General features: G+C 37.8%; 1 protein-coding gene across 2 annotated transcripts in view; it reads right to left on the reverse strand.

Moving 5' to 3' along the window:
* Positions 1–253: 253 nt before the first annotated feature.
* Positions 254–19,262, reverse strand: part of ncanb (neurocan b) — a 93,575-nt gene continuing 74,566 nt past the window's right edge. For both annotated transcript variants that reach the window (XM_047810437.1, XM_047810436.1), the window contains exons 11-15: positions 11,764–11,922; positions 9,560–9,642; positions 8,909–9,053; positions 4,205–4,387; positions 254–4,025 (exon numbers count right to left, since the gene is read on the reverse strand). In XM_047810437.1, the coding sequence (XP_047666393.1) occupies positions 3,907–4,025; positions 4,205–4,387; positions 8,909–9,053; positions 9,560–9,642; positions 11,764–11,922 (689 nt within the window). In that variant the 3' untranslated portion in view covers positions 254–3,906. The remainder of the gene's footprint in view (positions 4,026–4,204; positions 4,388–8,908; positions 9,054–9,559; positions 9,643–11,763; positions 11,923–19,262) is intronic.

The following is a 19,262-nucleotide window of genomic DNA, read 5'->3' on the forward strand; positions in this document are numbered from 1 at the left end:
GTACTGCAACGCTGCAAGCACTCAGAATAAAAACATTCTTCAAGCTGTCATTGGATTATGATTAAGAATTAAAGGCTTTTAAAAAAACTAAACTAAACTAAAGGTTTTCACCTGGAGCAATGTACGATGATACGGAGAAAGACAACACACTGTTTACAAACCTCAAGGGCTTTCCAGGAGAGATGAGCAAAGGACACATTGGGGTGCAGAATTTTCCAAGAATCAGGCAAATAATTGAAACCAAAACAACACGTAAGAGCTGTACTGATCCAGCCAAATGATTTTAATCGATCATTTGTCAGATAAAGAATGTGATACAACGACAGGACTAGAATTCATCAGAACACCTAAATACCGATCAATACACACGGAGCACATTCACACAGCCTGACTCAACATCAGTAGCTAGAACAGAGAAATAACACTAGAGAAAAAAGAAACCTGTTTCAAGAGGTTAAATGTTTCTCTCTGCTAAGTTACTTTTAAAATTGTCCCCAATTTGTTCGTTTAGTTTACACTGGGTGGTATTGTAGGTCAGACTGTGTGACTGTGATCCAGAACTCTAAGTAATAAACACATCCAGATTTCATTAGAAAAAAACAGAAATGACCGTAAATGAAAAGTACAAAGATACAGTTTATGTACAACACAGAGGTGAGGAAAGGTGCAGCAGAGCTTTATACATCATCAGAATGGTGGCTGGTGTTTCAACTAAACTCATGCTTGAGCCAAACCTTCTCTTTTCAGAAAAAAAGCTTCTAAAAACTAATTTACTAAATTGTTCTACATGTGGATTAAGACAAAACTCTACATGGGTTAAAAAAACAATTAGAGCACCTCACTGAAAAAATTGCATGATTCCAAAGAGAACAAAAGCTAATGTAAAGAGTCATTTGAGACTAAATCGGATACTGACGAAATGAACCGGGTCTTGAAGTCAAATATGTACAATAACTAAAAGCTAAATCTGTGCTTTGATTAACAACCTCTACACTCATCTGTGACGGTGATTAGTCAACTAGCACTGCTGGGAGTCTGTGCTTGCACAGTCTCTGTGACAGTCTGAGAGATCTGTGGCAAAGCACACAGTGCATATGCCAATTATAATACTGATAATTGTCATTGTCTATGATTCTTCTGCTTAGTATTGGGCAAATTCCAAAAATAAACATGACAAACCTTTGGAACTAACTGTGCCATTTAGGTTTCACTCCTCTTCCTCATCATGTAACATCCCCCTTTATAAAACCATAGATCCAGAAACCCCAAACATAATATAATGAGAAGGAGATAAGCTTCATACACTGCTCATTCCAAGTGGCATAGTCGGCAGATGATAGATGTGCAACTCTAACGTGGAGTCTAGACAGAATAAAGGACACCCCAATTCCCTTAGCTTGCTCCTGCCCTCCTTTTAAACACCTACAATATAAATACAAAGAGGTACATGTCTTACAGTGTGCACTTCTGGACATTTTGATAGCAAATATTAAACTAAGACCTTTGAAAAAGCTGCTGTCTGTTTATGCATGGTTTAAATTTCATATTTCATAGGAAACAAATGTTCCTTAAATGGGGCCATGATCCAGAAACCTAACTAGTTTGTGATGCTGCCCCAGAACCATCTGGGATTTCGATAGCTCCGTAGTAATTAGTCAGAAGTGTTGCCCCCAGGAAGCCTCAGCTAAATCTTAGAGCTTTGAAAAACACTCTCCAACAAACAGCTACGAGCATCCTCCATTCAGAGACTCATTTTCATAATTATGAGTCACACTTCAGCCTGCTGTTAATCATCTGACTCGCCTTTATGGTTCTATAAAGAGTTTTAAGCTATTTATATGACACAATGTGAAGGAAATGTAAATCACAGAGTGTTTCCACTAGTGGTCGAGTCTGACAAATTTCAATAGAACCAGAATCTTAAAAATTCTGTATGTGGTTTAATTCATTCTACAGTACATAATGGCTTTGAGAATGTCAGTTTTAGAATCACCAAATGCAAGGCTGATATTTCCCCAAAACATGTCATAAACTAACATCTAAAAGTCACTGGGATGAGCCACTGTTTAAATGTCCATTACGCCATCAATTAAAAACGGATGATGAAAAGATAAGCACTAATTAAGCATGCTTGAGAATGAAAAAGCATGCTTTTTTCATCACCCTGCACACGTCCTTTTCACTGACAAGCTGAATAAAGGCAGCCGTGTAGACGAGCAAAGAGAACGCAAAGTGGAAAGTCTAATCTCTAGAGGAATTGAGTTAGGACAGAGGGGGAGAGATAAGCACAAGCAGTGCTGGCATACTGGGGACAACGTATGAAAGCATGGCCTTTTTCTTTTGTGGTAAGCATGAGAGAAAGACAGAGAGCCGGTGCAGATCTTATTCCAGTCAGCTGCTGCAGCCACGTTTAAAAAACAGGACACGCACCTGGTCCTTAAAAAAAGAGCTGAAAAGTTATCCAAACCACAATGAGCCTCTAGTACGCTTCGATTAGAAACACAAATGTTGAGTCTCTTGTGGCGAGTCTTTTTCCTTACATGCCTCTCTAGACAGCTTTTACTAAATGACCTTAAGTGTAGCTCAGAGTCGAATGATTCCCCTATACAACTGAACAATTAAACCAGAAGCCACTTTGGCATGCATTTGTATCTGGCATGAGATCGTCTGTGTTTACTGCTTTGTAGTGATCTCTTTAATTCAGTCCTGAACTATCTCATTCGAACTGAGGAGCTAATTACAGGTACAGAGCATTACTTAAAGAATGACACAAGTCGGTGGTTAAAATAGGGTAGAGTTAAATGTGTATGTGTTCCATCAACCTTTCATTGTCTGTCTTTCACTTTTAGAACTTTCATGCTTTCATACAACTAGTCACATAACAATTCTCTAACAATCAGTGGGGAAAAAAATCATTTGGCCTTAAATTAACAGCTACTTTTACCATTTAAATTATGAATGATCAATTCACCAAATAGCATAATAGCATAATTAGAAGTGTGTCACCTCAGAACTCAAAATCGTCAGGAAATCGATTAGTGTTGTGTGATAAATTCAATAAATTGTTAAGGCAATAAAGAAATGACAGGTTAAAGGCATTGTACTATGACACGATAAATGACCGGTTGCATGAATAATTCTGATCTGTATACTAAAAGTATCCGAATGTTGGAGCGTCACATTAAAACACTCTGTACCAGTTAATATGATCTTAAAATTTAAATGCTTTTGGGAAATTAGACACTGTCTATTCTTGGTTTATTGAATGTGTCAAATGTGCAGTGTGATTACTTATATCATGCTAATTTTGGCTAATACCTGTTTAGGAGTTATTCGGTACATGTTAAAAAATGTAAATGTTGAATAGTGCAGCTAATATAACTGACTTCTGGCCCAACTATCCTTTAATTTATTTAGTTGACCTTTGAATTAGAAAGTTGAAAAAAGATTCCTCTGTTTTGCCACTGTGGTAAAAGATTTTATACACTAAGTCAAAACAATGCTAAGCATTCTTTCTAAATCAAATGAACTTAGATCCTCTTAATGAAATCACTACAACCTAATCAGAATTTTTGTTAAGTTGCGATACCTGTTAATGTCAAAGTACAGTACAGAAACCAAAAAGGGTTTTCCACCCTTAGGAGTATGAATGAACTCCCAATGAGTGTAGTTATAGCAAAATAATTGACAGATTATGAGAGTGAAGCTGTCAAAAAAAGTAGATAAAAAAAAAACGATAACAAAAAAAAAAAGCAAAAAATAAACATTGTAGTCATTATAGTCTATGTGGGGTCTAACACTGACCCTCTGATCACAGGTTTGAGCGATAAAGGCTGATGAAGAAAACAGAATGTTTTAGACAGTGCAGGAACTAGGAGAACCTCACTGGGACATAGAGGCATGGGTTTAGAAATGGCCATGACCCTCTTGTCTACCCCGATGCCCGCCTGAGCCATGTTTCTTGTGCTTTCTGCGCTCGTGATGAGACTTGTGATGATGGCGCCTGTAGCGATGGGATCTCCGAGCTGTAGATAGAGATGGAAAGAGAAAGCAAATTAGCACAGAGTCGCCCAGAAGAACCTGTCTGAATTGCTGGAACACTTCTATTGTGAACTTAAAAAAGAAGTCAAATTAAGTTCATATATAGTCATTTAACATATAAGATACAAGATAAGCGAATGTGTAATTACACACAGTTACTTACATTTTGTGCAGAGGATTTTGGGATGGTCCCATTTACCACTGGCACGGCACTTGGTGGTGGGAATATGGCGCTGGAGGAACCCGTCTGCACACTGATAACGCACAACTGAATGGATATCATAGTGTGAACGCTTGCGGCCAATCAGGAAAGCATTGTCCAATAGGGGTGGTGGGCCACACAGCACTGCAGTGACAGAAAGAAACAACAATGGTAACTAAAATGTGTGTTATTCTCTCTATTCTATCTATACGGCAATAATAAGAAATAGAGTTAGAGTTAGAAATAGAGCTAGGTTATTTCCTCACATATGATTTTGTTCAGGTTATTGGACTGTTATGTACCATGGTGAATTTAATGGATTTAATGGAGTGGAATGGATGGTGCTGATTATGCTGATAAGTGACTGCACACTTTCCATCATCAACTTATAATTCCTTGATAAACTTCTTATAATCAGTACATGTCTTGCATATCAAATTAAATGCAAATGAAATCACCGAATAGCAGTGCTCTTAGATAGTCTGTGTGTTTGTGGAGATGGAATGGAATATTGAATAGCAATTTTTTTCTATTTTAACTTTCTGTGGTAACCGAAATGTTTTAAATTTTGTAGTTTAAAGTTTTCCATATAAGGGAAAATGACAAAGATTTTTTTTACCAGGTTATCACACAGTGTGTAGTGTGTAGTGTTTATGCAAACTACGTGTTTGTAGAAATTGTTAAATACTGCAGAATTTCATTGTAGTAGTCAGAAAATAAACCTCAGACACATACTGATATAGCATTACTTATACAAGTCATATGTTTGCACTGGTTGAGCAAATCTATAATCTACAGTGCTGAACAATGCCAAATGTCAACCTTGATGCTCCAGCTAATTATTCAGCTACATATTTTATTCAGTAACTAAAGTAAAATAGGAATAGGCATGTATTCATAATCAAATTTTTAAATTCAAAATTCAAATGTACTGTATAAAAACAGAAGAGAGAGAGAGAGAGAGAGAGAGAGAGAGAGAGAGAGAGAGAGAGAGAGAGAAAAGAAATAAATATATATAACAATAATAAGAATAAAAAAATAATAAAAATAAAGAAATGAATATATACAATTAAAGTTTAAAACTAATTGAAAAATATTAATTTAAAATTTAAAATACTATATACTGTATATCTATCCCTATCCTAATGAGCAAGCCGGAGGCAACAGAGGCAAGGAAAAACTCCCCGAGATAAGAGGAAGAAACCTTGAGAGGAACCAGACTCAGAAGGGAACCCACCCTCATTTGGGTGACACTCTACAGTAAATAATGTCCTTTCTACAACAGTTTATAATAGTGCAACTGAGAGCTCCTGAGGAACTGATGGAGTTCAGCGCAGACCTGACTTCTGATAAAGACCAGACCATACAGCTGACTGACACAACAAGGGTATTCATAAGGAATATGATTCAGGGGCCAGTGACATCAGGAAACAAAAATAACGTGCCATATTCCCGGAACAATATTACCTCACCATATTTTCAAAAATTCTGCAGACAATTATTATTATTTAATTATTTTTTATAATCCATCCATCCATCCATTTTCTACCGCTTATCCGGGGCCGGGTCACGGGGGCAGCAGTCTAAGCAGGGACACCCAGACTTCCTTCTCCCCAGACACTTCCTCCAGCTCTTCCAGGGGGAATACCGAGGCCAGGCCAGCCAAGAGACATAGTCCCTCCAGCATGTCCTAGGTCTTCCCCGGGGCCTCCTCCCGGTTGGACATGCCCGGAACACCTCCCCAGGGAGGCGTCCAGGAGGCATCCGAAACAGATGCCCGAGCCACCTCAGCTGGCCCCTCTCGATGTGGAGGAGCAGCGGCTCTACTCTGAGCTCCTCCCGAGTGACCGAGCTCCTCACCCTATCTCTAAGGGAGCGCCCAGCCACCCTGCGGAGGAAACTCATTTCGGCCGCCTGTATCCGGGATCTTGTCCTTTCGGTCATGACCCAAAGCTCATGACCATAGGTGAGGGTAGGAACGTAGATCGACTGGTAAATAGAGAGCTTTGCCTTGTGGCTCAGCTCTTTCTTCACCTATTTTTATAATTTATAGTTATAAATTTAGTTTTGCACATTTACAGGATGCAGAAATCCTTGATTTTTGATACTGATGTACAACAAAATAAAAAAAGGTTCACTCTGATTTCAGCTCTATGAGATCTTGTAGTTCATTTCTCTTTCCTTAGATGGCAGTCTTGTTGCTTACACTCTGTGTCTCTGTTTACTGAGTCGGCAAAATTAAACTGACCCACGTCTGCCGTGGCGAGAAATGAAGCACCACAGGGAACTAATTTGCAGACAGAACACGTGTTCACTGGTAATTTCCTGACAAATATCCAAACATCTCCTCCAAACATCTTTACAACATTTCCAAGCAAAACACTGAAAATCTACTAAAATCTATGACCGTTAATGTTTTATGTCTATATGAACTGTTATTGTTTCATCTCTCAGCTGTTTCTTTTGATATAATCTTTCTTTATCAAGCACAACAACTCTAGATCGACACTCAATGAACACATAAGCTGATATGTTATCTGTCCAGATAATTAGAACGTATGAGATAAAAAAACTGATCTGAGATGTTTCATGCCAGTGACTGTTGACATGCATCATCCAGCAGCTCCTCTAGGTTCTTGAGATTCCACCGCCTGCATTTGTGAACACACGACAAGAGCTTTGTGCCTCTGTGGAGAAGCATGCAGCCAAATGCCATGTACGAAAAACCCTTCTGCTGCAGAAAATACATAAGATTGAATCAATATCATCTAGAATGGGCGAGATCAAGTGTAGTTTTTCAGATTCTGCCATTTAGCAAAAACATTACTCTGTTTATCATCCTACCTGGGATGTTATTGCTGGACAAATAACACATTTACACCGAGCTTATTGTGCTAGGATGGTGAATGGTGTCATTCTCCAACTGTTGCTCCTGAATTAAGCTGTGATTTCACAGTTAAAAGTAAATTATAGCAGCGGCACCAGGGAGATTTTTGGAAAATAATGCTGTAGGGTGTTTTTCAAATGCCTCCAGATCCAAGCAAAACACTTCAGGATATTTCCTGCTGCCTTTATAGTGCTGTCAAATCTTGGAAGGTGATTTAACATTATAGTCACATGTAGGACATTGCCTTACTGACTCAGGTTTTAGTACTGCCTAAGGGCAGACAGAGCTTCTTAACTGCAGCAAAAATCTTGTAGACTGGGTGTTCTGTAGGTTTTATAAGAACACACATTGCAATGAACATCATCTGTCTTTTAAGAGAAACTATACTCCCAAAAGTGACATCTTAGCAATTGAAACTATATTGAATACAGCCAAATAAAAGAAACCAATAAACAATTTTCCCAAACAAATTTCAAGCATGAAATACTTCATGAAATAGAATCTAGAACAGCCTTATTGATGTATAATTATTTGCTTCACTCACAGAGACACCAGAACAAACTCTTTCATTTAAGCATGAAATTTCTGTTTGAATACAATATGCTCATTCTGGTTCATTTATTTCAGAATGGCACAAAGCACCTTGACCCTGTGGTGCATGCTAATTTTTACAAATCCCACCACCTGATGCACAATGGCAAACCTATCATATGATCGTCCTGTTGGTATAACAGCAATAACAACAACAACAACAACAACAACAATAATAATAATAATAATGATAATAATGATAATATTAGTACTAATACTACTACTACTAATAATAATACTGTAATAATAATAATAGCCTAACTCAAATAATGTCATTGTGCATTAAGAGAACTCCACTGCTCACAGCCAAAATGTTATCTAGGACTTTCAGCCTTTTTGTTGCACAAACTTATTCATCACTAGGTTACATGAAGTTATTCAGGTCCTGTTTTTTTTTTCTATAGTCACCCAGTAGAGCTCAAAAATGTTCAGTGTTGCATTTTAGCCTTGTTAATTTAACCTTTGTGCAAACATACATACCATGGGATCGACCAGCACATACTGTAGGAGCTTTCACTTACCTGGTGGGCTAGCAAATGATTTATTACTTGTCCAATGCTGCACTATTCAGCCATCAGGAAAAAGAGAGCCAGGACTAGTGTAGCAATGCATGAGTGCCATTTGTAAAAAATGTTGTAAGCAGCCAGAGTAACCACTCACAGTCCAGCCATGCAGCCAAATATGGCTATTCTGCAGGCTCTGTCTGCTTCATATGCAAATCTTCAGACAAAATGAGTATAATTGGCCCACAACGGAGTGAACTGAAGTGCCTGTGATACTACATGAGGACCACAAAAGACTTCATCCTATGTTAACGTTTTTAAAAAAGCCCCTCCTGACAAAGCCTATGTCATTCCTTTGCTGATTCCCAGACTGACTTTTATCTGAAGCGGCACAGCAGAAGGTAAACTAAAAAGCACAGGTCACACTCTCCAAGAGGCAGATGAAAGATCAAAGGTGATCGAAGATATGATACTGTATATAGTAAGAAAAGACAGGAGTTTGAACTGATGTAAAGAAGTAGCATTAATATAAGTAGACAGCAATGCTGTAAGTATTGCAAAAGTACCTTGAAGGCTCATGGCAGTGTATTAACGTAAGTAAGACAAAAATAAATAAATAAAACACAACACACATTTGAGCTACAGCACTTCTTTCCACTCTCTCTCTCCTTCTCTCTCACACACCTGTGCCTTTCTTGCAGATGTAGGGCAGCTTGTAGTTGCAGGGCACGTCATTCCATTTGCCATTCTCATGGGCGATCATCACCACACAGTCCTCTCCTCCCGCGAAGAAATTATCAGGCTGGTTCTCCCTCCAGTTCTCATATTGCTGCAGGAGGCACAGGGATATTTCAGACACAAACACAATCCCTTGACTTTGCTAGATGTTTAACACATCCTGCCACATACTGAGCATTTTTACAAATTCATGACCAGATACAGCAAATGGATTTAAGGTCTTGGACATACAGTAAACAGGAATTATGGCATTACAAAGTTTGGACAGTGAAATATGTTCTGGCATAATTTGTCTCAGAACATGCACTAACTGAGAGCTGTGCTATTTAAAAAGCCTTTAAATTGCACAAGAACAGAAAAATCCCACCATAGGCAGTTTTTGATTAAACACTGCAGCTGTCTCATGTCTTGACCCAACCTCCTGCTTTCTTTTAAAAAGATTCTGCAGTGTAGCTGTCTTGCTTTTTTCAGTCAGCAGACTACTCATCAAAAAAGGCAGCTGAACAAAAAAAAAAAAACCCTGACAAAGGGATATGTCAATCAAACAAATTAGATGGAAACATCTACTGGCAGACAGAGCGCATGGTCTCGCCTCACCAGGTCCATGTTATCAGTCCAATGGAAATCTTCCTCCACTGTTCTGTCATTCAGACCAATCCAAGTGTTTTCATGGCTCATACCTGTAATAAAAGTTCAAAATATCAAAAACAAGATAAAAAAAAACAACACACAAAGTTAACCAAAAACACTTTCTCATTTGTTTTTAAATCTTTTTAAAAACCAATTTCCTCCCAATTAAGTCCTAACCAATTCCCACCCTAGCTTAATCTCTGCTATTGATTGGCTCTGGGAGGGTGAGTGTTTTCTTCCTCTAACACATGTTCAAACAGCAGTGCAACATAATCGAGAAGCTAAACACGCTTAAGGGGGCTATTATATGTGAGATTGGATAGTATCACTCTGATCGACAAGATAGCAAACAGGGCCAAATTATATCATCTTGGAGGTATCAGGATTCAATCTTGTAATCTCTGAATGAGAAGAAATTGCTGTGAACTCAAGAGTTGAAAACATACCATTTTATGCTGTACTCTAGGATAACCCGCAAACCCAAAGCGCTTAACAAACAGTATCCAGCAATGACATTTTAGTCCCATACAAAATGTTTCCACTTGCAGACATCATTCAAGACTTAAAGCATGCGTTTCTGCCTGCTCATAACACTGACAGGCAATAATACACGAGTTTTACATGCTGTTGTTACAATAAGCCAGGCTACCTAGTCTCCTTAAAGTGAATAAGGATACTGCAGAAAAAAGAATAGAATTTCGGTCACAGTGTGGGAGATGAACATCATTATAAGGACCATTCATCTTACTAATGGCTGAGCTTCTTTTATTGAAGGTGTAGATGCTTGTGTTTTCTAGATGATTAAACACATCTTTTGGGCTCCCAAATGGTGCAACAGAAAAGCATTTGTCTAGAGCTGGAGAGTTAGCAGATCAAAAAGATGTGACTGGCCTTACACATCTCAAAAGAAGCAAGTGATAACCCACTCCCTCACTGGGAGGTAGCTTTATAAAAGCAAAAGTCTAAATTAGCAACAGATTTATGGTCAATCTGCTGAGAAGACAAGATGTTTTCAAAAAAGTGTCTCTACAGTGTCATAAAATGCATAAACTTTTATAAATATATATAATTGTATATCCCACTACATTATTGACAGAACATTGTACACTGTAAGAATATTAATACACATTATACATATACTGAATATACTGTACACCAGTTTACACCGAAAGCATAGTCATGCACAAATGTCCCTTTACCCAGCAATTAAATGCCGAGCAGCTGAGACATGCTGCAAATTTGTTTAAATGTTTCTTTTATGAGCACATAAACTCCAGACATCCACCCAAGTCTAGTAAAAAATAACAATACTCTTTAAAAACCAATTTATTTACAAAACCCTCAGCAGTATAAATGCTTTTAGGATACCAACACCATTTGCAATTCTGCATGATCACTTCCTTTTTCACTGTCTTCCGTTGATGTTTTATATTTAGCTACTATCTAAAGATAATCTCTAATGCCTTATTAACTATGCATTTGCCTGCATATATGGAATAATAAATGATGGACTTATTTTTGGTGTTGTGCTGAGGCTCTCATACAAGGGGCTTTAACTGGAGCATTTCCAGTGATAAAAACACAAACTCTGAATCTTCTGTTAGTTTTGTATATATATATGTATGTATGTATGTATATATGGATATGTATACGTATATTACACTATATTTCATTTGTCTATACTGTACCTTGTAAAGCGTCCTTGAACTTGGGAAAGGTGCTATATAAATTAAACATATTATTATTATTATTATTATTATTATTATTATTATTATTATTATTATTATTATTATTATTATTATTATTAGTTTTGGAAATACATATATTGTTTAGATGCTCATTCAGTTGTTGGCCTAGACTACAATTCAGCTTATAACTTGCCTTTTATTATTATAATTTTTGTATTTCTTTGTCCAGGACTTCAGGTAAACTCTGTGGGACTCCATAAATATTCAATGAATTGTTTATTTTAAAATGTTTCACCCTGCACTTTCTACCTTAAGTGAATTAAGTTGCTAGCTATGAATATCACCCAAAAACAGCTAACTTGATTTTATGAATTGTAAAAGGTTTGCACTAGACATGTTAGCATTTTTCTAAAACATGTATAAAGTTCTAAGGATGTCATGCAAAAGCATTCCAGAATTTCTTAAATGAATAGAGTGACTAACCGTTGATAAAGTCCTGCTCTTCTCTGGTGTGAATGCTAGCCAGATGGCCATTGTGCTCTCTGCAATCTTTCTCAGCATCTTCCCAGTTGAGTCGGTGAGTAAAGTATCTGTAACAATGACCATGGAACTTCCTCCAGTTATGATCACAACCCTCAGTGTCTGCAGGAAGGGAGGGGGGGGGGATGGAGAGAGAGAGAGAAAGAGTTTAGTTAGTGTCACTCAAAAGCCAAAGCTTCTTTTCATTCTTGTGCCATTAACTCAACTGTCAATCAACAACAATAAAAAGACAAGTCTAACTGTTTCATTTCCTCTTTTTGCCATCTATGTTCTCTCTCTAATCCATGTCTGTGCACTTTATGAGTGCACAGATTAGTATTAGCACAAAAGACAGCAATCCAGAGAAATGTCTTCCACTGCTGTGCTCAATGGTTAATTAAGCCCTGTCACATCCTTGTCTGAGCGTCTGAGCAGACTCTCTCGAACCCTCTAGGGCTTTGAGCATCTGTTCAGAAGAGGAAGCGTAATCTGCACAGTTTTGTGTGTATTCACACTTGAGAGCGTATATGTGGATAAACACATACTGTATGTCTGTGTAGGTTTTATATGCAAGCCTGCTTCAATGGACAGCTCATAATTTTAGGAGGCTCGGAGCACTGCACCACAGCTTTCTTCTAGCATATCTAAAGCGACACCTGCAAATTGGCCAGTGCAAATTGGGCCGTATGGGCTGTGATTAGCATGCATGGCTGTAGATGCCGGGCTGAGAGGAAGGTGTTATGAGCCAGAGAACTGTAAAGTACTGTAAAAAGGTGAAAGAGACAGGTATTACAATGTGCCTTTATCAGATGTAATTTTCTCTTCAGTATTAGTTCTTGTTCTTATTCATAACATATCTGAATACTTCCAAAGAACATTTATACAGTGTGGACATGACAAGGAAGATAAGGTGCCCTTGTTTTACACTACTTCACTAAAGTGTTCAGTAGTGTTCTGCTTGACTTCATTCTCTATTCTTTCTACTACAATGTACAAAAAAAATAAATAAATGATTCTGCAGAGTTAGAATGGGTTCACATGGCATGCTTGCCTCACACTGTTGGGATTTGTGGTTCAATAAACCCTGCATTTATTTTGTTTACTTTACCAGTAAACAAGATATAGAATATACATCATATTTCTGTAGCATGTTAGCTCTATACTGTACCTAGGATGCACAATAGCACACTGTTTTCATAATACACAGCATTTTGATTCACTGCCTGTAGCTGGGTTGATTGCTGTGTTCTAATTCACCTTTTTCTCCCTAAATGTTATTAAAAACCTGTAGTGACTAAGAGTCAAGACAGTACCAGTATGCCCTTGCTCATCAGGAGCCTATTAATAACAATAACAGAAGGTCTTGTCTCTTGCATTAGGATTTTGGTGGTTAGGAAAAGGTGGTGCCACATGCATCCCTCTCTCTTCTCTAGTCCATCACAAACAATACACAGCACATCATTTGGTTTATTATTGTCCTGTGGGAGCATGTCCAAATCAGCTGGCCCCAATGGAGCCCAGTCCTGCTATCTCTTGCAGCAGGTAGAATACAGATATAAACTACCATAGGCATACAGTGTGAGTCAGTGAGGGAGGGAGTACAGAGTGGTCCACACTTTTCTCGCTAACTGCCAGGCTTTTCCCAAAGTTATATGGAATTTTACATGGGACTATTCAACATCTCATTTCTCTTTAACTATATATATATATATATATATATATATATATATATATATATATATATATATATATATATATATATATATATATATATAATTAATAAAAGAGCCCCGAAAACAGATCTGAGAATTCCCATGTTCATTTTTTGTCATTAATCAAAGTTTTGAAAACTCACCCAATTAAAAATCAGCACCCCTGCTGACTCGTTACTCTATTTTGTGATTAATATTCATCCACCCGAATGAGCAGTAGTTTAAATACAAAATGGGGAAATGCTTCCAAGTGAGTGATTGGGTCATTTATCTCCATCACAAGGTGATATTTTAATGCTTAAGCGTTCAAGACCTGTGATGATAAAAGGCTTAGCAAGGGGGAGGAGGGGTGATTTTAAGGACTTGTCTGTTGATGGCACTCCGTGGAGATTGGTGGCTCACTGCCATCTGTAAGGGAGACAGTCAGCTTTGCTAGCGCTCTGAACATGTTTTTTGTAGCATGCCAAGATAAACAAAAACACATCATTAGCATATTTGTTAGGGATAAAAGGGAACAGGGAAGACGCTCCAGTCTGTATGATGTACTAATGTGTGTGGATTCTCACAACTCTCTGTAAATAGATATGGTGAAGAAAACCTGTGCCAGGTACATTAAAAAAGTGCCTCGGGCCATTCAATGTATAAGAGCAATGGAGGGACATCAGAGCTAGAAGAGAAAGAAAGAGAGTTGGACACATGGGAGAAGTGGCAGAGTTTATAAACAGCACTTGGAAGAGGCAGTGAAGAAGATATAATTTCATGGTTTTGTTTAGCATTGGAGGTACAGTAGGTTGCTGTTTAATTGTTATGCTCAATTTAAAGGTCTTGGCATGATGGATGCAAGTCAACCAATCTGTAGAAATGGTATACCTGCACTTCTGCTTTAGTAACTTGGTTACTGTAAAATCTATTAACACCTTTACTGTGTGAAGAGTGAAATAATAGGAATGGCCAAGTTCACTGCCCAACTCCATAGAGATATTGTGGCGGGATGTTTAGAAAGCTGTGCATTTTTGAAAAGAAGCAATGTTGAAAGAAGAGTGTCCCAGAATTTTGCTAAAGGTGGTTCTACATGGTCATAATTATAGGGTGCACTTCTTTATTTCCTCACATGGTTTCTCGTAGGTGTGCGTGTGTTGCTACATACAGTAATAAATCATTCCAGTAGTTGGAATGCTCACACCACTGATGTTTTTGGTCTGAGAAGGTTGCAGTTGTTATCCAGTGTCCCTGTGCTCCCAGCTGCTGCTCTGCCAAATAGGCCTGGTCTTAAACACTCAGCTGTACTCATGCCCAAACCCACCAACAGAAAGCACCCATGTGTGATGAGTCTCTCCCTTGATTAAGTAAGCGCAAGATGTGCTCATCTTCCCTCAGTGCACTTGGCACAGATTATACTTTAGCATATGGGCAAGAAGCAAGTCTCTAGTGCAACATTACGACTATGCAAAAGTAATTAGTTCTAGTTCTATTTATGGTGTGAAAAGTTTTAAAACTGATTTGCACTTGTACAAGAAAATGTTCAGGGACAAGGTAATGCATATAAATGATAAAACAAACATCACCTGCCAAATTCTTCTCAATACACTATGGGGGTTTGTGCTGCTTAATCATGTTTATTGACAGACATATTGACAAATAATTATTTAGTTTTAAAATCAAATGAGAAACACTGTGGCAGTGAATGTGTTCAAGCACCAGCTGTGAGGTTTCCGAGAACAAGCTTATTGATGTGTTTTTAACTCTTACATAGGCTGCCGGATGTGAGAGAGATGGAGCAGTGAGCAGTGAGACGCTAGGAACGGTTGTCTTTTCATTTGCTTGAATGCACCGATAAGTTGTAGCTCTGAAAATGGCCACTTAAAAATTTAAGAGACTAATAAACTGAATTCGGATAAAGCGGTAGAAAATGAGTGAGTGAGTGAGTGAGTGAGTAATAAACTGAATAGTAATTCTGAGCCTTACTTCTGCATCCATTCCAGAAGAGTACAAAAAAAATCCATATTCACATAAAAAAAAACAAAAAACAAAAAAAAACAAACAAACAAACACACCACATTAATAAATCAATAAAAAAAATAAATGAAAAAAATAATTGATCTACTGGTATATTATAAAGCATTGCATTTAACATACTTTCTCTTCTGATAAGCTGTTAACCAAGTGATAATTCCAGCATTTTATCTCCTCCTCCTTCTACAATCACTTAGTCCACTTTCCCAAGATACAGGACCTGAATGGAGCCAATCATTTCACTGATTTTTTTTTTTTATAGTGAAACTATCATTCATGGGTTTCTGCTTGTAAATGAAAAAAAGGAAAATCTGTGGCTTGTCAGTTGATTTGTCTTGTGATGAACTGATTGTTCCGTGGCACAAAGAGGCTCCCATAATCCACCTTTCTCTACCTGGGAATTCCTCAATGTGATCTGTGTTATTACAATTAAGAAATTTTCATTAGTGTAAATGATGTCTAAGGACTCAAGTGGCTGAAATTAATTTGCTGGTGCCAGAATTTTTGATACAGAACCCCAGTGGAGCTGTCTATCTCAATTATTTCCATATCTGGGTCTCCATCTCAGTCCTGTTCCTTCCAATCTGCTATTCAATCATATGTCTTTCAAACAAATGCACAAAGACAATGGCTTATATGATGTCATCCAGCATGTGAAGCCAAAACTTTAATTAATGACAGTCCCTTGAAAGGCATTTGAAACTGTAACAGGTGAAATCTTAATGCTGTTCGTGAACTGTGTGTCAAGAAACGGCCTGCTAATACACTTAACCATATTTAATCCTTAAGTCAACAAACACCTGTGCAAAGACTTAAGTAAATAAATCTTTCATCTGCTGTCACTCAAAGTGACATTTTCATTTATTTTTCTGGATTAAGTGTATATGTTAGCACTGTGTATATTAACCTTATTTAGGAATGCGTACTGTGCAGAGAACTGAACACACTGTATATACAAAAAATGTACACCTCCTCATTTGTCAGATCAGTCAATCATGTGGCATGATTGTTAATGATCACATCAAACATTCAAATAGGGGGGAAAGGCTGCATTAAAAATAGTCTCTAAACTTTACACAGAGTGCTTCAAAAAACATACAACAGCAGAAACAGCTTCAAAGGAGAAAGGCCAGACTTCTTCAAGTTGTCAGAAAGGCTACGGTAACTCAAAACCTCTTTACAACAGTGGTGTGCAGAAAAGCATCTAAGAATATGCACTGATCCTTGAGGTGAATGGAATACAACCACATTGTGGTGGGAAAGATCTGTAGTCCACAATCACACTGAAAATAGATAGGTAAAGATTGGGGAAACATCATCTGAACTGACAAATGGCTGATGAGTCCAATAGCATCATTACATTGCAATGTACTGTATATAAGATTATAGTAAGGACTGGTGAGGATATTCCTTAACATAAACATCCAGGAGATTTGTGCCTTCCATAATTATTTAAGCAAAAAAACACACACACACACACACATGCATGCATGCACGCACACACGTAAAAACACACACACGCACACACACACACACACACACATACACACACACACACACACACACACACACACACACACACACACACACACACACACACACACACTTGCCTTCTCTGTATATTGTTTATCCTAACACTTCAACAGTACCTCAAATGCCTATAGGCAATCCTGTTTTCTGAATATTCATGTTTGTGTGGCACTGAGCATTCAGAAGTCCAGTGTACACAGTGGGAAAGATTGGCTCAGTGAGGCAGAAGCTGAATTAATAACTTATCAGACTCACATAACAGCACAAAGGGATTTCATACATTTACTCAAGTTCATCTCTTCACTAAATGAATATTGTATTGCGAGGGGGGGGGAAGGCAGTTTTAACCATAGCATGAAATATGGTTTTGAGAAATAAACAGTATTCATTCAATAGCTTTGGGATTAATTATCTTCTATAGCTGTTTTTCCCCTAACAGCCGATTGCTATTTTATTGTATGTGACTAATACCACTAGGAGCACATAAAATAAATTCTTTATATTTCCCTGCACTTTTCCTCTAGTAAATTATCTCAGTTATTGAATTGAATAGTTTATTCTTCATCCGGGTGGTGGGGAGGTAGGGGGAGGACAGAATTAGCCAGGTATGCTTTCAGCTGCTACAGAAGTTGCTTTTGCTGAAGTAAGCAAAAGGAAGGGAAAAAAAAATCACAGCTCATGCCACCAAAAATCCTTCAGGGTATTCCAGCTAGTAAAACAGCAATTTGTGTTTGTGAATGTTCAGTAACATTCCGAAAGGACACCTTCTAACTCGCCCATTTAACATAATGAATAAATATAAATAAAGTCAGCATTTAGAGTGCGGTTTATATTTATTACCTCATTGGTCCACACTACATTTCTCATGTGAGTGAGTGTATTTATAGAGCCATGAACACAATATGGTTCCCGAAAGACTGTAATTAAAGCAACACTATCTCACATGTGCTGGGAGCCAGACTGGAGTTAGCTGGCCTCCAAAGCATCGTGGTCACTTGTCAAGTTTGGCAATGGGAAACTTATTGACTCTGGTCTCCATGGAAACTGGAAGGTCTTGCTGAGGGAGGCGTGTTTGAAAAGACCAACGCCATTTGTAAGATAGCAGGCAAGCTTTGAGTCATATTACATGAGAGACCAAGGGAGCTGGTAAATTAACCTGACATGGGAACATGGCATCTCTTTGATTATCCTAATCAAAAGGGAATGCCTGTTTGTATATTTAGCACATCACCCATGAAACAACACCAAACTGTTTTTTCTCAGCTCAAATTCAAATGTGTCCAAATAAAATAAAATAAAAGTATCTGTTGTACAATAGCCCAAATAAAATAAAAGTATTGTTCTACATTCTGTTGTACAATAGCAATCTATACATCCAGCAGTTTGGTAACGATTGTGCAGCTTTAGCAAGCTTAGTACCAATAAATGTCTGTAAATATTTAGATGAGTATCGTTTTTATACGTAAGTAATAATGTCCATGAGAACTGCTGTACTATAAAGCAATGGGCTTTAAAAGGAGGATAATAATGCATACATTTGCATATTCAAAAACAGCAATCTCAGTCTTGTACATTGTAACACTAACATTTTCTGTTATCCATATTTCTGCTTCTCCTGTACAGCATGTCAGTCTTTAAAAATTCATCAGGCTGCTTTATGAAGGAGGCAGAATGGACATAACCGCCCCCACAATGTCCTGCTGCTCCAACTCAACCATGAAGACTCTACCACAGCAGGCTGCTTTCTAATACAATTTCCAAAAAATGAAGAGTATTTGTGTGTGGGATAGGGATGTGCAGTAGGGGTTCATTCTCCTCTAATCTGTGTTTATACACCATGTCTGTGTGTGTGAACTGGGGCCCTGACTTGAATCAAGTAATCAATTAAAGGCACCTTTTCGACCAACAGAGTAATAATATGGACCACTATACCGCCTTCCTTTCCATTATACTAATTAACTTTTTCTAAATCTTTCTCTCTTTCTCTGTCTCTCTCCAAATGAAAAGGATCACCTCAATGCTTTGTGCCTAACACGCACGCACACACACACACACACACACACACACACACACACACACACACACACACACACACACACACACACACACACACACACACAAACAAAACACACACATAAATACACACAAACAAAACATACACACAATAACATTTTGCTTTTTTAAAATGAAGAAATCAGCTTGCACTTT

This window comes from Tachysurus fulvidraco, chromosome 2, assembly GCF_022655615.1.
Source record: "Tachysurus fulvidraco isolate hzauxx_2018 chromosome 2, HZAU_PFXX_2.0, whole genome shotgun sequence".
Taxonomy (NCBI): domain Eukaryota; kingdom Metazoa; phylum Chordata; class Actinopteri; order Siluriformes; family Bagridae; genus Tachysurus; species Tachysurus fulvidraco.